This window comes from Canis lupus, chromosome 1 (assembly GCF_011100685.1).
Source record: "Canis lupus familiaris isolate Mischka breed German Shepherd chromosome 1, alternate assembly UU_Cfam_GSD_1.0, whole genome shotgun sequence".
Classification (NCBI taxonomy): Eukaryota; Metazoa; Chordata; class Mammalia; order Carnivora; family Canidae; genus Canis; species Canis lupus.
In genome coordinates, this window is record NC_049222.1 from 13,464,631 (window position 1) to 13,488,538 (window position 23,908).

The 23,908-nt window shown below is 42.1% G+C and overlaps 1 protein-coding gene across 19 annotated transcripts in view; it reads right to left on the minus strand.

Annotated features, from left to right (window-relative positions):
* Positions 1–2,556: 2,556 nt before the first annotated feature.
* Positions 2,557–23,908, minus strand: part of SERPINB11 (serpin family B member 11) — a 91,834-nt gene continuing 70,482 nt past the window's right edge. For 10 of the 19 annotated variants that reach the window (XR_005353386.1, XR_005353382.1, XR_005353383.1 and 7 more), the window contains 9 exons: positions 21,513–21,655; positions 20,614–20,769; positions 17,725–18,315; positions 14,185–14,338; positions 7,100–7,203; positions 4,346–4,518; positions 4,050–4,184; positions 3,539–3,614; positions 2,559–2,837 (listed from right to left, as the gene is read on the minus strand). Coding sequence is in view for 1 of the 19 variants with exons in the window: in XM_038525848.1 (XP_038381776.1) it covers positions 17,896–18,315; positions 20,614–20,769; positions 21,513–21,655 (719 nt within the window). In the remaining 18 variants the exon portion in view is untranslated. Of the gene's footprint in view, positions 2,838–3,538; positions 3,615–4,049; positions 4,185–4,345; positions 4,519–5,726; positions 5,745–7,093; positions 7,204–14,184; positions 14,339–17,437; positions 18,316–20,613; positions 20,770–21,512; positions 21,656–23,908 lie in introns of those variants that run through there. The other 9 variants (XR_005353387.1, XR_005353388.1, XR_005353373.1 and 6 more) reach the window with 8 other exon arrangements.

Sequence of the window (23,908 nt, forward strand, 5' to 3'; positions counted from 1 at the left end):
GTAGTGACAGCAATGCACAGAAGTCCCTCCCCTCTCCCAGGCTGCACTACAAAGAAAATCATGGAAGGGACACCCAGGAGGCACACCTGTCCAGCTCGGGAAGGCACACGGCATCCCCCTGCTCAGCAGGAAGCCTAGAGCAGTGCCTTGGCATCTGTTATTCATCCTACCATTTTATCATGAGCACGTCAACCACACCAACCCCAGAAAGAAAACATTCTAAGGAACTCTCCTTCCACATTCCCATCTAAACTGTATGTGCCTGGATGTAGGGCAAGTGATCAGCTGAGAGCCAAGAGTCGGAGCCAGAAGAATAGAACATAGGGAGGGGTTAAATATGAGGGTAAGCCAGAGCCAAGAGAGGCCAAGCACCAGGTGCAAAACTTTGACAATCCTGTCCTCTGCCCAGGACTGACCAAATGCCTGGGCTTTAGCAATTCTCATGACAGTCATTATCTAGAGTTCAAATGGTGTCCTGAAAGATGAAGTGACTCAAGTTCCAGATCTCATGATAAGCTTGCAACACATGAATGGTTTTTGCCAATAACAGATGGCAATGGGCAACTTTGAAGAAAAGCTGACAATCCACTACACAGCAGAGACCATATAGTCTGAACCAAACAGCAGGGTATGTCTTCTGTGAAGTGCACTTTGGATGACAGACCATAGAAGGGTGTGGTGTACTGGAAATTCCAGCTCCTTGTACCCACGTGACCTTTGGCAAGCTCTATCTGTCCTATTTGTTTGTTTGAAAAATAGGGAGAATTTTAGGAAATGTATAGTTGGGAGGATTCTAGGTAACATATGCAAAGTACTTAGTATATAGTAGTCACTTAATAAATGCAGTTATTATTGTAATAACTGATTGAGGCAGCCCTGGGAAAATCCAGGATGTATGAGAACTGTACGTATACGAGTCTTTTATTTACATATTACCTATTACTCAAGGTCCACCTCAAAATCTTCCCATTTTCACTGTCTTTCATATTATCACAAGCCCATATTGATTTTTTTCCTTCTCAATAATATGCTTTCATCATATATTTTGATGAATATATGATGATGAATATATGATGAATATGCTTTCATCATATATTTTACTGGATTCTCTCCACTTTTTATATATAACTTTATATTGTCACTTCTAAGTCACTCCTACAAGACCTTTTCCTGAGCAAGAAAACAAGCCATGCTGCCTAAAATCCCAAAGATGTAATACACTGTAAAAAACCTGGTAAGCACTTGAGAAATATATGCTAAGTTAATTGTGGTCCAAGTGGGATTTTGGGTTGGCCATGACTATAAATATCCTTCATACGCAGGTGGACATTTCCTAAATTATCTTTTGGAAAAAGTCTTTTCGTATTTGCGTTTCACCATGATCTGTATGGAAAATGAAAATCCTATTTATGTCACAAAATTTCAGTCGCTTTGCCTTTGTTGTTAAATATAGCCATGGCCCTGTGACGGTGGAGCATAAAGATGCAGAATCTGTGTGCTGAAATAAGGAGACTTCCCTGTTCATGGTAAATACAGTCAGCCACCATCACGATTTATAGAACCACTTCTATTCTCTATTTCCATTTATCTGTGTTGGGGACACTCAGTCTCCATCTTACTGGATGCCCTGACCCACGGATTAACTGCCAGATGGGGAAGGGCAAGAACCGCAGGCAGCACGGCATAATAAGCTATCTGAAGGTCACTAGTCCTTTATAGAAACAACATCTCATGCATCCCCTCACCACACACACACACACACACACCCCTACCTATGGCTACAGGAAAAGTCATATACATTGTCAAGGCTAGACTTAGGGTGTAAGTATATCCCTTTGCCTCATCCCTTCCCATTCAAATGCCCAATGCTCCTCTGAATCTCCCTTTTGTTTTGACTCCTTCACCACTAACAAAAGCTGTTCTTAGCACAGAAGCAGTGATATTTGTCATTTCTTTTAAATCTCAATCGGTTTATTAGCATCACTTTTCCGGAGAAACTTGTACTTGGACATCCAATTTTGGAGAAAAGGGTTGGTCCCTCCTTAAAGGATTCCAACATCAGAAGTAGGTGGAAGGGCAGCCGGTTTAGCGCCGCCTGGAGCCCTGGAGCCCGGGGCGTGATCCTGGGGACCCGGGATCCAGTCCCGCGTCGGACTCCCTGCATGGAGCCTGCTTCTCCCTCCTCCTGTGTCTCTGCCTCTCTCTCTCTCTCTGTCTATCATAAATAAATAAATAAATCTTTAAAAAAAAAAAAGTGACACGGGCAGGGGGAGAAGCGGGCTCCATGCAGGGAGCCCGACGTGGGGCTTGATCCCGGGTCCCCAGGATCACGCCGTGGGCCAAAGGCAGGTGCTAAACCGCTGGGCCACCCAGGGTTCCCAAAGATGAAGGATCTGAACCAGTGCATGCGGGCAGAAAAATGTGAGACTCCACAAAGGAAAGGTCCGACTGACGCTTGAAAGTCATCTTTATTTATCCAAGCAGTACACAGGCTGGGTTTCAGGAACGAGGCTGAGGTGGGCGCTGAACACTCCGTGTGGCGATCATCTTCTCCCAAGCTCCGCACAGTTGAGCATCAGTGGAGCGCGATATCGCTGTGCACCCTGACATGGTTCAGCCTGCGGTCATCACGTTCCGGGCTGACCCAGAGAGGAGATCGTGGGCATCAGAAGGAAGCCGCCGGGGAGGGAGGGCGACCTGGGTTCAAAGTCCGCGGGGCCTGGGCCAGCACCCCCCAGGGGCTCAGCACACGTTGGTCGGATGGAAGAATGGATGTTGTGGACGTGGTTACACGGAGAAGCAACAGGAAGCGCTCTGACACGTCCATCCTAGAGAAGCTGTAAGATTAACTTACACAATTAACTGAATGGATACGTTTTCCTCAAATTTACCAGGAGGGCAGAAGTTGGAGGTATTTGAGTGTGGCTTCCCAAGTGTCCCCACATTGGGAGTGGCTGGTCTGGTGTCCGGGGTCGGGGGCGGGGAGCTCTGCTATTGGAGTGGGGACAGAGGGCCCTAAGTTACATTGGGGCTGATGGAGCTCTCTCAGGCTCAGCTCCCCTTGTGGAGGTGGGGCGTCCCCGCTGGATCCTTTGGTCTCCCAGTCTGCTCTCCCCGGGGTGATGCCCCACAGGTGAAGAGAAGCTCCAGCAAATGAGGAGTTTTTTTACTAAGCTCTTCCTTCCTTCCTTCCTTCCTTCCTTCCTTCCTTCCTTCCTTCCTTCCTTCCTTCCTTCCTTCCTTCCTTCTTTCCTTCCTTCCTTCCCCCTCCTTCCTTCCTTCTTTCTGTCCCTTCTTCCTTCCTCCCTTCCTTTCTCTTGCCTTCCGTCCACATCTCCCTCCCTCCCTTGCTTTCTTAGAACTGAGCTATTTACTCCAATCCCACTGCTGCAGCCCTGTGGCAGAGCCACTTGCCCGGACTAGAGTTGTAGAAGGGGGTGAGAAGGCCACGTCTCACAGTAGAAAGGTAGAAAGGCAAGAGCTATGGGAAGTGGGCTCTTGTGGTAAGTCTGGTATTTTCTAGGAAAAGTATACCTACCAGTTCTTAAAGGAGTCATGGGTATTCTTGGCTCTTTTGCCTGTCCTTGCAAAGTATCATCAGCTTCTCACGTTTCCTAAAATTATGTGTTAGAATTTTGATTGAGATTCCGCTGAATCTATATATTGGTTTAAGAGGATTTTTATATATGTATATATAATCTGTTTATTTGATGCTATCATCTGGAAAGGATATGGATGTATACTTTCCTTCTAGGCTTTGGTGCCTGCCATTTTCTGGGATTCAGAGGTTCAAGGGTCAGAGCTTCAATGACAACATAATGGGGGGGGCCCCCCTTCTTTTTTTCAGGAGGCATTTCTCAAAGGCAGAAAGTCCCTAGTCCATTTCCACAAATCCCAGGGTGCAGAACAATAGAGTCTTGGAGGAACCAGACCAAAGAACCTTGAATCCTTCTATGTCTCTAATAGGGGTCTTGTGCTCTGTGTGTGAGTTCTTAGAGGTCACCCGTTCTTGCATTCACTTTCATCCAGGGCAGATCAATAGGACTCACCCGTGTAGAGATCAGATGACATGATTTCCACTCACTCTTCTCTACCTTGTGTCCCTCGTCTTGCTGTTTGCTCTGTGGCCACAGACCAAATTCCATGGAGAAACCAGTTATAAAGGTAGAATTCATTCAGGCCGGCTAATTAGGAAAGAGAGGAAAGAAACTGGTTTTCTGGTAAAGATGATCTTGCTAAAGTTATCTCTGGCCTATGAAGGCGATTTACAAGGAGGAAGGTAACATACAGAGAATAGTACAGTAACCATGTTGTGGGTGAAAACGCCATCATAGACAAGGCTTACCCTCCAAGCTAAATGTTGATTGGCATTGTCTTGAGTTCCCAACATTCACCAAGTCAAGCTCCTGGGGATCGATTGTTCTGGCAATTCTGGATGATAGCAGAACCGTCCCACTCACAGGGAAATCATCTCTCCAGGATAGGATTTGTGAATCACGGAGGTCTGGTTGGAGTTGGCTGGAAATGTTGGGGAGGATAAGACTCTCAAGTCTCTGAATGGCTGGAAGGGGGAGTAGGAGCAATGAAGGAATTGGAATAACGGGGAACAGGAGCGAGAAAAAAAGAGCGGGGGCTGGACGTTTTGGAAGGAATAGAACCAGATTTGGGTGGGGAAACCTGTAGGTTAGGACGGCAGGGAGGGACAGCACTATGAATAGGAGGGAAAGAGATAGGTTTCTGAGTTGAGAGAGGTGGCCGAAGCTGGCTGAATCTGGTGTTCTGTGGACGAAAAGAGTTACGCATAAGAGGAAACAGGATTGAACAATGACAGGAGAAAGGAATAGTGTAGATAGAGGAAGCCCAGGGTTGAGAGGAGGAAGGAATGGAGTGGGTAGGTGGAGCCTGGGGTCCAGAGGAAGAAGTAATAGAGTGCGTAGGTGGAGCCTGGGGTTGGGAGGAGGTAGGAATGGAGTGGGTAGGTGGAGCCTGGGGTCGGGAGGAGGTAGGAATGGAGTGGGTAGGTGGAGCCTGGGGTCGAGAGGAAGAAGTAATAGACTGGGTAGGTGGAGCCCGGGGTCGAGAGGAAGAAGTAATAGACTGGGTAGGTGGAGCCCGGGGTCGAGAGGAAGAAGTAATAGACTGGGTAGGTGGAGCCCGGGGTCGGGAGGAGGAAGTAATAGAGTGGGTAGGTGTAGCCTGGGGTCGAGAGGAAGAAGTAATAGAGTGGGTAGGTGGAGCTCGGGGTCGGGAGGAGGAAGGAATAGACTGGGTAGGTGGAGCTCGGGGTCTAGAGGAAGAAGTAATAGAGTGGGTAGGTGTAGCCTGGGGTCGAGAGGAAGAAGTAATGAAGTGGGTAGGTGGAGCTCGGGGTCGGGAGGAGGAAGGAATAGACTGGGTAGGTGGAGCCCGGGGTCGGGAGGAAGAAGTAATTGAGTGGGTAGGTGGAGCTCGGGGTCTAGAGGAAGAAGTAATAGAGTGGGTAGGTGGAGCCCGGGGTCGGGAGGAGGAAGGAATAGACTGGGTAGGTGGAGCCTGGGGTCGGGAGGAAGAAGTAATAGAGTGGGTAGGTGGAGCCCGGGGTCTAGAGGAGGCAGGAATAGAGTGCGTAGGTGGAGCCTGGGGTCGAGAAGAAGAAATCCGAGGCAGCTTTTTTGTCATTTCTCCAAACAGCTTTGGCTAGTTACTCATCTTGACCAAATGAGTAACTGGACAAAGGTCAGACTTACCCCATTATTTATGTCACACGCCAGCCCTCGCATCATCCCCTGCCTCAATGCCCATTATGACATATGTGTGCCCCTCCCTTTGGGCCCCTCAGCAGGCTCACCAGCCAGGGACATGGCCCCGGGTGGGAGGTTGGAGAGTGATCCCAGGAAATAGCAGACAGAAGAAATGCCATAGGAGTCCCTAGGCCTTGGGAGAACATGTAGTTTTGCCCCTCACTTGGCAAAGATTGATCAAAGGGCTGTGCTGCACTCAGGGGCTGGGCACCGAGAGGATGCATGGGAAGCAGGTGTGGTCAAAGTGGGAAGCGCATGCCTCCAGCTAGTTAACTTACGCCCTTCTCCAAAGCCCTCGTACATCACTTAGGTCACTCCATGAATATCAGTGATATTATTAAGAAGTCCAGGTGAATACCTGGAAAACTTCCTGTTTCCTTAGACGGTTTCTTGATTTCCTGTTTCTTGAATCTCCTGGCTTTAACTGTAACCTGGATTTTCCATGAAAATACTGCTTCCTTTGCATATGTCTTAGATAGGGACCCTTCCTCCCAAACTCTACAGTTCTTCGAGGTGGGGATGTAGAGTATTTTCCTTGTTTCTTCTGACACCTTCAAGCTATTATTCCTCTTCCTCATTAGGAAATCACTTGTTCCATAGAAACATGCTACTCACCATTTCCCTGGCACTCCAGATCTAGGTACCTGTTTTTTTCTATGAAAAACTTGCGCTTATCTAAGAGTCTTAGTCTTGAGTCCATCATCTTTTTTTATTAAAAAATATTTATTTATTAGAGAGAGTAAGCCAGAGAGAGAGAGAGGAAGAGAGAGAGAGTGTGAGAGAGAGAACAAGCTGGGGAGGGGCAGAGGGAGAAGTAGAAGGAGATTTCCCACTCAGTGTGGAGTCTGACATCGGACTTGATCCCAGGACCCCAGGGTCATGATCTGGAGCAGAGGCAGATGCTCAACGCACTGAGCAACCCTGGCACCCCTTGAGTCCATCATCTTGAGTGACGTCAGTGTCCATCTAGATGATCTCGTTGAATCTACAGTGTCCATGTAGATTCAATGCTTTGGCTTCTCCTTTGATTTCTTTATCAATAATATCCACCCATCCATTCTACCTCAGCTGCTTATGGCCATATCTGGTGTTTTCCAGTACCCAAGAATTATCCCACTTCTGAAACCATGTACTCATACATTGCATTTTCTGACTACTACTTCCTGAGCTTACAATGTAATCACTGAATTGTTCTTACTTCATGGGGCCTACAACCACTGACTCTTCCTTTCTTCTTATGGATTCTGATTCCTGTTATCTTGATTTCTCTCCTCTCCTACTTCAGAATCTAGGATTCCTAATTTCAATGATTTTCTTACCATAGTCTGTGCTCTCTTGCCAGATCTTTTTATTCTTTCTTGGGCAGAAAATCCCCAGAATGACAGATTCCAACAATTTGACATTCTGATGTTGACGAATGCTGCTGAAAAAAAAATGTCATACAATGAGGAAGATACAAAATAATACCCATGATTATCAATACCTGTAAGACTGTTCATGGTGAGAATTTTTATTAGAGTTAGAGAAATATGCGAGGCAACCTTGATGCACGTCAATAAGGACTTAGGCAAATTGTGGTGCGGCCATGAGAAAATGCTCCGCATCACTTGCCATCAGGGAACTACGAATCAAAAGCACAATGAGATCCCACCTCACACCAGTGAGAATGGGGAAAAATAACAAGGCAGGAAACCACAAATGTTGGAGAGGATGCGGAGAAAGGGGAACCCTCCTGCACTGTTGGTGGGAATGTGAACTGGTGCAGCCACTCTGGAAAAGTGTGCGGAGGTTCCTCAAAGAGTTAAAATTAGATCTGCCCTACGACCCAGCAATTGCACTGCTCGGGATTTACCACAAAGATACAGATGCAATGAAACGCCGGGACACCTGCACCCCGATGTTTATAGCAGCAATGTCCACAATAGCCAAAGTGTGGAAGGAGCCTCGGTGTCCATCGAAAGATGAATGGATAAAGATGTGGTGTATGTACACAACGGAATATTCCTCAGCCATTAGAAACAACAAATACCCACCATTTGCTTCGCCGTGGGTGGAACTGGAGGGTATTGTGCTGAGTGAAATAAGTCAATCGGAGAAGGACAAACATTATATGGTCTCATTTGTTTGGGGAATATAAAAAATAGTGAAAGGGAATAAAGGGGAAAGGAGTAAAATGAGTGGGAAATATCAGAAAGGGAGACAGAACATGAGAGACTCATAACTCTGGGAAACGAACTGGGGGGGGGATGAAAGGGGAGGTGGGGGTGACTGGGTGACGAGCACTGAGGGGGGCGCTTGATGGGATGAGCACTGGGTGTCGTTCTATATGTTGGCAAATTGAACACCAATAAAAATAATTTATATAAAAAAATCAAAATAAAACTGATTAAGTCTATGCACAAGCTGTTTCAGCCCTGTATACGTACTCAGCAGAAATGTGTACACACATGTGTCAAATTAACTGCGTATTCTGTTTCTCTCATGCTTTGTACCCTATATTTTTAGTGCCAAATCTTGGAGATCCAAAGAGTCCAGTCTCTCAAATTCAAGTATATGCAAACAAAAGCTTGACTTTCAAGGCTATTGTATAGAAAATCCATTGAGGAACCTCAGCACTGTTCGATAGCATACTCTTTCTTCATGAAGGCAGTGTACACAGAAAGCCTAGAAAGTGGATATTAGACATCAAGGGGACATATAACCCTCAAATATTATCTCCAATTATCATCTGATACACTTAAAACTTATAAAGTAAGCCAACTGAAAATATACAATAAGGAATTATTCATACAAATCCTGCTATATCCTGTAAATGAATACTGGACTGTTCTTCAGAATTATTCAATGTATATTAAGTACACAAATCAAGTTTAACATGACATGTGTAATACGATCCATTTTAAAATAGAAATTTAAATACATGTGTATATATATATATGTGTGTATATATACATAGGAAAATCCTGAAGGATATTGGCATAATCTTAACAAAGATTAGAGTTAAGGGAAGAATTAATGAATTTTTTCTTTATGATTACCTATAATTTCTAATGTTTATACCACTGAGTAAATTTTTGTAAATGTAATGTCTACATCTTCAATGGATTTAAGAGGGGAGATCCTATTCCATTATTACTGTTAAAATTTGCTCCCAATTTTTTTCAGAGCACAGTTTCTCACTTTAAAAATATCCAAAGTGAGGTCCAGAGAGTCCAGTTGGGTAATTTAATTATACATCAGTGAAAATTTTTTATCTGAACCAGTTAAATCTTTATCTGAACCAGTTAATAGGTAGCGGATGTACAGTATATTCACATTCCACTGTCTCTTAACCACTCTCCATTGTAAGTGCTATGGAGTCTTAAGAATGAAAAATAAGGCCAAGAGTATAGTGATTGGGCCAAATGGGTAATAGAGTAATGTAGAGCAGAAGGAGATGCTAAAGTTGGTGAGCAAAGTTTGAGGATATAGAAGATTTACATTGTCTCCAAAAACTCTCCCCAAAGTTATTTATTAACTACAAAGGTATAAAGAAGTAACTACAATGGAGAAACCTAGTAACCATCACATTCTCCAAGTGACCAAGGTAAACGTAACCAGCAATAAAACATATCAACATCCTGAACACCCAGACGTGGTGCACAGACAAGGATACAACATCAATTCTTCTGATTTTCTTACCAAAAATACATTATCTGACTCCAACTAGAATACATTGGACAGATCCAAACTAATGGACATTCTGTAAAATGATGGATCAACAAAAACTGCCAAGGTCATGAAACAGCAGGAAAATCCAAGGAACATTTACAGAATGGAGGAGACTAAGAAAAAATTGCGAAACCCTGAGTACAGCCCTAGAACAGAAAGAGGAGATTAGTGGGAAAAAATGGGTAAAATTCAAATAAGGTTTGTAGTTTAATTAGTAAGACTGTGCCAAGGTCAATTTCTTATTCTTGATATCTCTGGTAAGGTAATGGAAGATGTTAACATTAAGGAAAGATGAGTGAGGGATGTAAAGCAACTCTTTGTACTGTGTTAGCAACTTTTCTGTAACACTAGCATTTCTTCAAAACAAAAAGAAAAATGAAATCCTTACAACATGAAAAAAAGAAAAAAAAACTCAAGTATTTTTGAGTCCTAGCTATAAGCCAGATACTGTCCTAGTCATTGTCATGAATGAGGCAGCCAAATGCCCTGCTGATTTATATACTTTTCATAGATACTGTAGACATTGAACAAATAGAACAAATGGAACTATTAAATACAAATTGAGGAGTGCCTGAGTGGCTCAGTCACTTAAACACCTGCCTTCAGTTCAGGTCATGATCCCAGGGCCCTAGAATCAAGCCCCAGGTTGGGCTCCCTGCTCAGCGGGGAGTCTGCTTCTCCCTTTCCCTCTGCCTGAAGCTCCCCGTGCTGTGCTCTCTCTCCGAGTGCCAAATAAATAACTTTAAATAAATAAGTAAATAAATACAAATTGAAAGAAATTTAAGGAATAGAAACTTAATAAATATTTATGATGCCTAAATGAAATAGCCCATAAACTATTTTACCGGTAGGATACAAGATGAGATTTACAAATTAAATACTGTACATCCAGCAGTCCCTCTGCTCCCTCCCGCCGCCAAGTCTGCCACCTAGTGATAGGAAGGGAACTGCAGCAACACATCTAAGGTCCTTAAGCAAGTGTCAGTTGGCTCAGTCTACAGAGGAGCTAGGGCAGAAGCAGAGTTAGAACCCAGGCCTCTAAATTGCCAATGTAACCCTCCCCCCAACTTTCACAAATGTACCAAGTAGCATTATAACAATGGCACAGAGGACAAGACATAGACTCTGAAGTCAATTGGCTTGGCCTCGATTCTTGGCTCTGTCACCGACAGTGGAACCCTTAGGCAAGTACCTGACATTCTCTAAGTCTCAGTCAAAGTGAACAAGTGTCATCACATATAGTTGTGGGGATCAAATTGGTAAAATATTTTAAATGGTGCCTGGCATATAGTAATATCTCAATAAATATTAGTTCTCATCATTGTTGTCATCATGGTCTCCCACAAGCACACACTATGTTTTATATACATCTCATGTTATTGTGTCACCCACCAGGAGGAGCCCAAGACACACTAATATTGTACCTTAGTGTCAGAGAGGTACCTTAGTGTAAAAGCTGAATAAAATTTAGCTGTAATTGGAAAATCTGGTTACATTAAATAACACTATGAAACTTTGTTTTAGAGATCCCAGAAGACTCTTTACCATTTTTAACAATTTTACTTAATTTGAATAGTGTCCTAACAAACTGGCAGCCAGTAAACTGTTCAGCTCTATTATCAACACCTTGTACTCAATTAGGTTGGACTTTCCCTCCTTCTTTCCCTCCCACTTTGCAATGGGTCAGCTGACTTCAGTGGTCAGGAGTCTCCTAAACTGTGGCTTAGATGTTCTGGGGAACCCAGCTCAACACAAGGTGTATCTTGGGGTGCCTGGGTGGCTCAGTGGTTGAGCATCTGCCTTCAGCTCAGGGCATGATCCCAGGATCCTGGGATCAAATCCCACATTAGGCTCCTTCAGGCAGCCTGCTTCTCCCTCTGCCTGTGTCTCTGTCTATCTCTATGTCCCTCATAAATAAATAAATAAAATCTTAAAAAAAAAAAAAAAAAAAAAAACAAGGTGTATCTTAAACCATCTCATGTGGGAGTATACAGGCTCTTTTATCTTCACCTTCTTTACCAGAAGAGACTTTGTATGCAGAAATAAAACATTTTTTCCACATTGTTGCTTGAGGTCACCTTAATTTAAGTATAGAACAATCCTATTAGAATTGTCAGATGTGCTCTGCTGTGGGCCAAGTTCACTGCATTAGCCCCCATTCAGCATATATCACTCAGATCAATGAATGTTCTTCACTTTCCAAATCAAGAACAGAGTAAACACAAGAACATTGAAGTATTTAAGGAATTAATTCCTTAATTGATTCAACTGACATTTATTGAGCAAATATTATGCTCTAGGCATTATTGACATTGAGACAACAACAAAAAAGATTTTTTAAAAAGCAGCCCTTATAAAGTGCATATACTAGTGGAGAAAGAATGTCAATAAACAAATAAATAAATAAAATATAAACAAGAGTGATAAATGCTAATGAGAAAAGCAAAAGAGAGAAGAGGGATTGTGAGTGTGTAATGAGGTTGCAAGTCTGAAGGCTGATATCTGTAAGTGAAGACTAGGAGAATGCCCAGGGTCCCAGAAGGACCTGTGGCCCTCACAGGAATCTGGGTGGTATAGGCATGTATGAAAAAGTGATGAGGGAGCCCGCTGGAGCCTCTTTGCATGAGGACCCAAAGAGCACCCTGAAAAGAATTCATATTCAGGAGGACAGTTGGGGTATCCCTGACTCAAGGACCAGGTTTAGAGATAAAGGGCAATTGTGCAAGCATCCCTCCTGTATGCACAGGTCATGTTCCTCCCACACTAGAGCCTGAGTCCCAGGGCAAAAAACGTCTGATGGGAGAGTCCAAATAGCCTCTGCATCATCCTTCAACAAGACTGGGGGAGCAACACAATTCTGTTTGGGAATAGTGGCATGGGACATGGCAGATAGTGAGTTTTCCAGCCCCAGCTTCCACTATGAGCACTGCATTGCCTCCTCACACCAAATCCTTGGGCCCACTGGACAGGAGCAGAGGTCCAGGAACCCAAGGATACTTAATCCATTGCAGTTCTGGACACAGCACCAACAGAGGACGGCACTTTTGTGGATCTACTGGCAACATCACAGGTGGCTTCTATGGTCCCGGAGAGGGAAGCAGATTCCATACTGAGCCAACCACAAGGAAGGGAATAGTGGGGGAATCCCAGAGAGCATTTGGAGCATTATGGAAGTAAGAGGTGGAACTTGAGGATCCACAATAACCAGTGAGATCAAGTGCAGAAAGAGTGTGTTAGTCTGATGTATGCTCTACAAGACCTTACAAAGATTTAATTAACAGAAAGCAATATTTAAAAAAAATTGTAGACCACATGTAGAACCTGGAATCCTGCCAAATCCCAGTCTGGTGAATGTCAGCCAACAGCCTTATTGCCTCTTAACACACAGTCTTTTCCCACATTGATACTTGGGGAATTCTTGATGGCTGGGGGATTCTTGGCACAGACATATCAGAGCTATTGTGGGTGACTCTGACTCATGTCCACATTACTGGACAATTCCATCACCCAATTAAGCATCTTAATGACACCTTCGCTGTTACACCTAAATTGTCAAAGATGCTATCTACATAAAACCAAAATAAACCATGAGCAGTCATTGTGTCTGCACCTCTAAACTCTGCTAGTTCTGCCAAAATGATTATTAACTTGGAAAAGATTCCTTTGTGATGTATTTTATGTAGCTTATAATCTGTCTTTCCCATTATAAAGATGGCCTTGTGGAAGCCCAAGAGATGCTTCCAGAATGCAAAACTGAGCAAGTCATTTTCCTCAGAAGAAAGTCCTCATTCCCTGAAATGGCTATAGGGCTCTTGGAGCCCCTCACTCATCACTCCATCCTCATCACTTGTCCTCATAACAGTCTTCTCACAGTTACCTAACACCCAGGTGTCATTACTGCTCTGAAGTCTGTCTTCTCTGTTTATGAAGACAAGTACTGTGGCTTTTTTGATATTAGATAGATAGATAGATGATAGATAGATAGATAGATAGATAGATAGATAGATAGATAGATAGATAGATAGATATGGCTTAACATGGGGCCTAGAACTTAGTAGGTGCTCAAGAAATATTTCTTCAAGAAATGAGCCAGGGTATCAATGAATAATGAAATGACAAGAATCTTCTAAAGCCATTCACTCTTGGACAGCAAATCTGGTGTTGGCTGGAGGTATACATGACTATTTGGGTCATGACTGACATGGTTTGACTATACATGGGTCTGGTTGAGGGTGGCTCAGTTTCTCATTGAGCTCTGCTTTCTCTGCCGCCACAAAGAAGAAACAAGTGCCACCAATGGAAAGAAATAAAAGGAGAAGCTTATCTCAGAAGATGACAAATTAGGAGTAAACCCCTGCAGAATGATCCTACAGCAAGAAGAAGGATGGTGCCCTCAGGAAGAGAATCAAAGGAACATGGGACACTAAAGCAAAGATTGAGAGCTGGTCGAGCATCAGTGTTATTGTTACCAGAAGAACTGGAGCCTCCTACCAGCAGCTCTTTCTCTGTTGCCATAGGTAACTAATGGCTACTCAATAGGATAACCTCAGACCATGACTTAATATCCAGTAATTTTAAGGTAGGAAAGCCATATACTAATCATCCAAACCAGGACACTTTAGAGCATGAAATAGGAAACTATTGATTGTTACACAAGGGTAGTAGAGGTAAGCCAGGTGTGAGCCAGTCCTACCAGGATTATAGTCACGCCATTAATCCAGGACTTCAAGGACAGCACAAGGAAGAGCAAGAATCCTCAATGCAGAAATCTGAGTGGGGATTCCCCCACCCAAGATGGTCTCCACTAAATCTTCATGCCTGCCATTCCATTATGCTCCTGAAAATTTCTGAGAAAAAAAATGACAGATTTAGAAGTAAAGGGGAAAAAGCTATACTTACCAGTAAATACACAAATTTCTTTCTGTACCACTATCCAGGTGGTGATTTTTTTCACTTGGTCTTTTAATTTTGAACTATTTCACATGGAGGAGGCCACTCGGATCAGAGAAACCCAAGAAAAGTTTGATGTTCTATGCTCCACTGATGCACCATGACTCTGATTGTTTTGATGCTATTTACTGGCCGTGGGGTAATACCTGGCTTCCCGGGGCATTAAGGTGTGGATATGAACTTGGTTAGGAAAGCAGCAGTTTTGTCTGAGTCACTGTCACACTGTATATACCAAACACTCATCCGGAGGCTCAGTTTCTTAAAATAAGAAGGGGAAAAAGACCACTGACAAACTCAGAACGCTTTAAAGCACGAAAGGGAATAAAACTGACAGAAATAAAACAAAATACTCTTAGAAAACATCTAAGAAAAAAGTAGGCTTTTTGTTTTGTTTTGTTTTTGAAATTTAGGTAAAGGAAATCTTCCTCCCCACTTCCTTTTTTTTTTTTTTTAAGATTTTATTTATTTATTCATGAGAGACACAGAGACAGAGGCAGGCAAAGACACAGGCAGGGGGAGAAGCAGGTTCCATGCATGGAGCCTGATGTGGGACTCCATCTCAGGACCGTGGGATCACGCCCTGAGCCAAAGGCAGATGCTTAACCGCTGAGCCACCCAAGCGTTCCCCCACTTCCTTTTTTTTTTTTAATTAATTTTTAATTTTTTTTTATTTTTTTTATTTACGATAGTCACAGAGAGAGAGAGAGAGAGAGACACAAGCAGAGGGAGAAGCAGGCTCCATGCACCGGGAGCCCGACGTGGGATTCGATCCCGGGTCTCCAGGATCGCGCCCTGGGCCAAAGGCAGGCGCCAAACCGCTGTGCCACCCACGGATCCCCCGCCACTTCCTTTTTTTAAAAAATTATTCGTCTTTAAGTTTTTGGGGAGTGGTTTTAAGTTTATAGAAAAATTGAGCAAAAAGACTTCCCATGTACCTCCTTTGCTGCCCCTCCCAATTTCCCCACTATTAACATATGGCATTGGTGTCATACATTTGTTAAAACTGATGAGCCAATACTACTATTATTATTATTAGTTAAATTGGTAATTACTTAAATACATTGTTATTAACTAAAATCCATAGTTTACATTGGGGTTCACTCTTTGTGCTGTGCATCCTATGAGATTAGAAAAACATATAGGGACATGTCTCCTCCAGTATGGTATCATATTGAATAGTTTCATGGCTCTAAGTGATGGACACTTGGGTTGTTTTCCTGTCTTGGCTATTGTGAATAATGCTGCAATGAACATCGGAGTGCAGCTATCTCTTGCATATACTGATTTCATTTTCACTAGATATGTACCCAGAAATGGGATTGCTGAATCATACAGTAGTCCTATTTTTAACTTTCTGAGGAATCTCTCTATTGTGGCCAGTAATGGTTAAACCAATTTACCCTCCCTACCAACAGTGCATGAGGGTTCCTTTTTATTTATATCCTTGCCAACACTTGTTCTCTCTTTCCTTTTGTCCTTTTGGACATCACCATCCTAACAATGTGAGGTGATACCTCATTGTGGTTTTGATTTGCATTTCCCTGATGATTAGTGATGTCAAGCATCTCCTCATATACCTGTTGGCCACGTGGATGTCGTCTTTGCAGAAATGTCTATTCAGGTCCTTTGACCAATTTTTTTTTTTTTTTTTTACTGAGATATAACTGACACATAACATTAGCTCTTTGAAGAGTGAAAATAGCTGTGTTCTCCTCATCCCAGCCCGGGTGCCCTAAAAAGCTCTTGGCTCCATCCACCAAGAGGCTCCATTTCCTGATTCCAGCAATCAATCCAGCTCTGCTTCTCAGGGGCTGATTTAGTCACTGAATCCTCCTTTCCTAGCCCAGCACCTACATGGTGCTTCTGAAGGCCCCTCTGTGAGAAGCATGCCCTGCTGTGACTCTAATGATGACCATCAGCTCAATTCCCATCCCTCCAAGAGGACTTTGGGGTTCTAGGACAGCAGCCTGGGAGTGGGCACTCATTCTGAGTCTTTTTAACAGATGGAGGCCAGCCCCAGTGAGTGCCATGTGGCTCTGCGATGGTCATGCCCAAAGTGCTCAGTCTACATGGTACCTCTCTGCTCTTGCGCAGCACATGTCAGGTTCATGTCAAAGGACCCAGCATTCACTGGACCGGTACTATTAATGGTCTCTTCACGATGTTTAAAGTGAGAAGTAGATGCCAAGATACTCTTATTTTCCCCCACCCATCACTGTTGCTTCAAGTCTCTTCACTGTACTACACTTAACCCACTGTGCCCAGGGACTACCGGGTAATTCTGTGAAGCAGGCTGAGGTGGCTTCTTGGCTTTCTGCCATGTGACAAGTGGGCTTATAAAGGATCAGTAGGGTAGCAGGTACAGCAAGACAGCTTCCTTATAACATCTCTATTATTAAAAGTAAAGTCAGCCCCATCTTTCAGTGCCCTGATGGGAAAGGAAACAATCACCAGCTGACACCACTGTCAATAGTAAAAGAGGGTGTCCCAGCACCTCAGGAGGAAGCTGTGGCTGATTTTGGACTGCCTCTTCTAAGAGTTAGGAAAGGGAGAATTGAGGGGCTCCTCCGCTTTGCTCACATCTCTGAGAAAGTCTGGAAGGAAGCATTTACCAAGAGGGCACTGAGAAGGCAGTAAATGTATGACAACCATTATTATCTGATTATCACCTCATGTTATCTTGAAGAGAAAATAAGGAGGATTTCTTTTTAAGAATTAGCTTTTTAAAAAGAACTTAAATAAAAATCTTTTTAAATAGAACTCTTATTGATTTGCTTTTTGCTATTTCTGAACTTTTACTCATTGCATTACTGGGGGAAAAAAGGAGAGAGGAAGGAAGGGAGAGAGGGATGCAAAAAGAAAAATCTGTTTTTCAATTTAGGGCTAAAAACACCTGACCAATAATTCCGTGAAAATGTTCACTTAATTAGACCTCTCCTTATTCAGTCTCTTTTTGTAAGTCATTTAACTGCTGTGGTACATTAAAAATCTTTAAAGAAGTGAAAGCAATTTATGTGTTTATTACAGTGAATACAGAATTTTGAACTAAAATTCATGATGTTGTACATGCAAGGAAAATAATATTTAAAAATCAAACCAAAGTTGAAGCCCTCAAATTGCTTTTCTGAAGGTAGATTCCTCTTGGTCAAGAGATCATACAGACGTACAAGTCAAACAAATCTAACCCTTTAAATTTAGTCTCCTTGACTTGATTGTCACCCAGATATCCTTTACATGAGGCCCCAAAGATAACAGAACCAGAGAAGCTTTTTCATAAATGTACCTTCTTCCATGATTTCTATAATCTTAAGGTCCACCAATTCAAGGTCTAAGTTGAGAGAGAGCCTAGCCCCATTTTGCAGATGAGCAGAGTGAGGTACAGAGGTGTGTGAGGGATGAACTGCTGTTAGTCATGGGTTTGTCCCTGCCCCTCCTCTGTGACTCTGAGCCTTGCTCAAGCCTGCTTGTTTAAGGGAGAGGCAAGCTTGCCACAGAAGAGGATCGTGTTGGTATGGCTGAGTCTTATGAAGAAAAGGAAGGGGTGGTTCGCCAGGAACCGAGCCCGGATGGGGAGTCTTTTCACAACAAAGCTGTCCCCAGTGGCTGCTGCCGCCTCTGTGCCCTCTTCATTGACATCCACATATGACTGGTGGATGACCTTTGATAAATATAGGCCATCAACTGGTGATATTCCAGAAAGATCAGCTGTGATCTCATTGAAGACATCTGTCATGCCCAGGGAATTTAGCAGGGACTTTAGCTCATACTTGATTTCAAGTTTGAATCTGGGAATGTGGACTTCAACTTCCCTTTCCACCATGTTAGCAGAGCTGGTCCACTCGTTAAATGTCTTCGTGTTCAGCTCCTTCTCTATCTACAAGGCAAAACACAGATGAGCCCATAGGAGCCAAACATGTGTATAAAATGCTGTTGGTTTTATAATTCCTTGTGTGAATGATGCAATGTATTGCTTTCTTTTCTACTTTGAAACGCACTGAAGTCCTCTCTGCAAAAAAAAAGGAAAAAGAATCTCGCACTTAGCCACATCTTCCCTGTTCTATCGTCTACCTTTTATCCATGTCTCATAAGTCAACGCCTCAAATGTGTATCTTATAGTCCACTGCCTTAACTCCCTGTAGGCTTCACCTACATCCCTTTCTTGCCTCTGGAGCCCTTGTGTCTCCTGGATGAATTCACCATTTCTTCTCGGTTCTCAAACCAGAAACTGTGAATCATACCCCCCATCATGAACTCGCTTCTCCTTTGGCTGTTGTGACGCCCAGCATCTCTTCATTTCATTCTGCTTCACTTTTCTCTCCTTTGCCCCCTACTGTCTCCACTCCACTACCCCTGAAGCTCAGCTCTACACACTCTTCCTGCCTCCACCTAGCCATGCAGCCTCACAACCCGGCTTCTCGCCCTCCACCCAGTGCCACAATTTTGTGTAAGCTCTCCCCTTGGGCATTCGAAACCCTCCAGCCAGCCCTCTGGCAGGCCAAATCCCATCATTCAACTATAAAAGCTGAAAACTTTTTGTCACCTTCACTCCATCCTGACAATATACAATCAGACATAAAGTAAAGGTGGTTTTTCTTCATAACTATCTTTTCCTTTTGTCTCTCTCTACCCTAATCCAAGTTACCATGACTTTGTGATGCAAATCTGTTTCACAATCTCATTCGTCTCAGGCATTTGCATGAGCTCTTCGCTCTGGTTAGAACAATGGGGCACCCTCATTCCACCTATTCAATTTCTACTCCTCCAGTGTGTGACATCAAGATTATGAGGAACTTTCTTTAATCCCCTCATTCTCTACTCTCTCTACTGCCACAGGACTTTTTGCTGTGTATTATGGTACTTATTATATGATATTTATAACTCTGTGCTGGAACCACATGTTTGTCTGTGTTTCAGAACCCACTAGAATTCTCAGCATAGAGTAAACATGCAATGTTTGGTATATGAATGAATAAACGAACAAATGAATGTATCACAAGATGATAAAGACCACTTCTAAACTGCTCCCAAAATGCTATCTCTGCTTCCAAATATCTTCCCATGGCAGCCCACCACAGGCACCCAGGGGTCCAAGGCCCTCTGAATTGGCCACAGCAGTATCCCACCTGTTCTCACGGCCACAGCCATGCCTCTCTTCCTAGAGGTCCAAATGCATACATCCCGACTCAGGTGTTCCAAGAAGCCTTCCCTATCCCCCACCCAACTGTGCCACACTGTTTAACCTCAAGCAGGCACTCCCTGACTTAGAAACCTCTGATTGTGGCCATCCCATCCGTGGGCAAGGGCAGCTTCCTCAAGATCCCAGAAGCACAGCTGGTCTCTTAAGAAACTGTTTCTCCTTCCTGCAGAGCATGGGAAGTCCTATCAAGGCCAGGGAGGAAGTGCAGTCGCTCCATATTAGTGGCTTGCCTGCTTCTCTGCTGGGCAGCCTTCGCTGCAACCAGGAAGAGGGTGTTAGACCCAAACTCCTGCCACCATCATGACCTGTCCTCAATGGCTGTGGCACTCATTTCCCCCCACAAAACCAGAATGGTAATAAGAATGGTTAGCTCATGAAAGCATTTATATAAAATGCTGGAAAAACTCAATGGGAGGAAGATGGCTTAAGCAGATTTCTGTGGACTAAGACTCTAACGAGCAATACAAGCTCATTACCACAGAAAGATGCTTCCCAAATGTCAAGTAAACCTGTAGGTGTGGTATTAGTACAAGATGGTACTTTTGCCTCCTTGTGCCCTCTTTTATTTAAGAACGGATTGGGATCCCTGGGTGGCGCAGCGGTTTGGCGCCTGCCTTTGGCCCAGGGCGCGATCCTGGAGACCCGGGATCGAATCCCACATCGGGCTCCCGGTGCATGGAGCCTGCTTCTCCCTCTGCCTGTGTCTCTGCCTCTCTCTCTCTCTCTGTGACTATCATAAATAAATAAAAATTAAAAAAAAAAAAAAAAAAAGAACGGATTATTCCCCCAAAATACACTGTCCTGAAGGCAGGGACCAGAGTCCCTATCCCCTCTCACAGCTCCTGGGCCAATAAATACCACTGAACCTAGAGTGTGACTGAATTAGGAACTGAGCACATCAGCATCATGGGGTACACATAGTTGGGAAGAGCGGGTGCAAGCACAAATGCTTTCTCACGTGTTAGTATTCTTTACCTGTTCTAGACTGGCTGTGCCTGCTGGAAGCAGAATAATCATGCTTAGTTTGTTGTTAACATAGGGCAGCTCAAGAACTTGCATCTGCGGCTCCTTTATGAAGGCTAATTTATATGTTCCAGTTTGATACATCATTTCCACAATTATGCTTTTACCCTATTTAAAAACAAAGGTTATAATTAGGTAGACTAGTTCTATATGTGCATGTACATGTATGTACACTGATTTTTTTGCCTAACATGCAGTTCTGTGTTAACACTAAAGGCATGGATAAAATATAAACAAGTGCCCTCATATTACTTTTCTCTGTGAAGGTTATTTTTTTATTTTAAAATAAGTCACTAAAAAAAAATAAAATAATAATAAAAAAATAAAATAAAATAAGTCACTGTTAGAGCCTGACTAGTTCAAATAATACATATCATCACCTATACATAAAATACATATGTATAGTAATAAATATAATAATAATAATGTTTCACCAAAACAAAGCCAACATTACCATTTAAAATGATTTATGTGGAAAAATGACATCATGGGAACATTTTCCTTTTTAATCCAATTGGAGACTGTCTAGGAGAAAAATAGTAGTTTTGTTGTGCTGAGAAAACAGCCTACAGCATGTGTGGAAAGCATGCATGGATAGGGGAAGAGTGAGGAGAGAACAGGCTCTCTTCTCTGCCACGGCGGCCCCAATGCTAGAAGGCTCCAGTTAGGTGCCCTATGAGAAAGGTTACTGTCACCTCACGAGGAAAAATGAAAATAAAATTCATAGAGAACACAATTACAGAAATCTATGGAAACCTAGACCAGTATTTTCACTAAAACTTTCTAAATCATCCTTTAATAATTATTGCATTCTTCAGAATTTATCATCAGTCTGAAAACAAAATACTTACCTCATTTAGCTGAAAAGGCATTTTAACTGTCTCTCTTTCCTGAAACTTATTTTGCCATTGTCCTTTGAAATATATGGCATTCACCAGGACCATTACACAAGAAGGGTCAATTGTTCCCTTTCCAAAGAGGTTTGTGACTTTTCCTTATAAAAACAAACAAACAACAACAACAAAAAAGAGTTAATGTATTTGGATTTGAACTTGGGTTTATTGGTTACAGAGAGTTGAAAAGTTACTAGAAATTTGAAACCATTTCTTTTTTATTATTTTTTTATTTTTATTTTTTGTTTATTTTTTTTGGAACCATTTCTTTTTTAAGACTAGTTATAAATTTGAGATGCCAGGAGAACTGCTTTATCTCCTGGCCATTGAGGCTGTCCTTGTCAAATGAAGTTTATGTCCAAGAATTGAATGCTTTGTTATTTCTAATCAGAAGATGGCATCCAATATACTAAGTAGTTAGTATAGTAGCTAATGACCAACTTGTCTTATACCTAGTTATATCCAATGCTTTCCTATATATTACTGCTTTTGTTTTAATTTTAATAATTTCTTATGGCTTCCTTTTAATATTTATCAAGCTTTATACTTTCCAGCATCTTACCACATCCAAATATTTTAAGCATTCAAAAGATTGATTCATTCTTTCAATGTACTAGCAATTAGTGTATCACAAGTATATACCAAGACTTAAAGTAAATACGCATTTGATAATCAGAATTTATAAAAATATACAAGGTGTATCTTACTTTGTAAATATACCAATTAGATTGAACACCAAACCCTCTTGGTGCACTCTGGTGCACTGCAATTTATAAAACCTTTTTGGAACATAATGTATCAATAGGAAACATAGGGATATCTGGAACATCAGACTCTAAGCTTAAATCTTTCCACTACTGTTCTAAGTAAATTAACAGATCCGAAAAAATTGTAGACCTTTCCAAGCATTTTCTAACATAATACAAAGAATTGAATAAATACATATTTCAATCTAGTCACCTATAACTAAACTTGAATAACATCCATCAGTCTGTCATCAATAAAATACTGTTGAGAATTCATAACTGGTAAATGAAATAATAAGATACAAATATGTTAGAAATGTGGTCTTTAGGCTCAAAGAAGTATTTATTTTATATTACTGACATGCTCTTCATAAATGCAATTAGCTCTAATTTAATACTTTGATATTATTTCATCCTAATTTTATTTCTCAAGGAATCAAGGAATAAGACTGTCTACATTCATGAACCTCGGAAACTACTGGTACAATGAGTTGATGGCACAAGTACCCAGAGAGAGATTATTTCAACATGGGAATTTGTATATCTCTGGTGGGACAGATGTACTCTAAGGACAAAAAAGAACTGTAAAAAATATCTTAAGCTACTGTTATATTTTATTAGTATTGTTATTTTGAGGTCATGTTTATGTTAGATGATGTGATTTTGCAATAATATTGGTGACACTGGAATCTGGGATTTTTGACACAAGATAAAAGAAAAATAGGTATGGGGGGATGTTAGGTAAAGCTCGTATGAGTCTTAATTTTAACTGGTCATATCAGTGAGAAATTAAGCTGTATTTAATCTGAAAAAAAGTATTCACTGAGAAGGCCTATAAAGAATCAAGCTGGTATCAATGAGTACTTCTGTACCCAGATTACGGTCTCTAAATACCATGTATCATTAAAATGATCCAGGATTCCCTCAAGAAGCATGAAATTCTAGGTCAGGAGTAGGACATGAGCTTGGAACATCTGGTCAAATTGGAAAGCAAGGAAGATATCAAATTCTTCCAAGGGCAGTGTCAAAAGGACTTTTGACTCCAATTTATATTCCCATAACTAAAAGGGGACAGTAAATTGAAATATCTCAAAATATTTAAATTTATGAATTCAAATGATACTTTTAAAAGAAAACTCATTGGCTGGGGCCCCTGGGTGGTGCAGTTGGTTGAGCAACTGACTCTTGGTTTCAGCTTAGATAGTGATCTCAGGGTCATGAGATCAAGTCCTGCATCAGACTCTATGCTCAGTGCAGAGTCTGCTTAAGACTCTCTCTCCTTCTCCCTCTGCAACAACCTCCACCCTCCACTAGCTCATTCTCAAATAAATAAATCTTTAAAAAATAAAACTTGCTGACTAGAAAGAAAAAAATTGTTTTGGAACTGATATTGAAGAGAAAGAATCTAGCTTTTTTATTGTTTTTCTAATATTAATTTCATTGTACTTAGAACAACCACTTTATGAGAAATTTCTCATGTAAAAATATTCCAGCTTATAAAGAAAAAATGCAAATATTGGAATACTGTAACTTTAAATCCCTAATGAAATAATGGATGTAAGCAATTATCATCACAGGCCACTAACATAAAAAAAAAAGGAGGGGAGG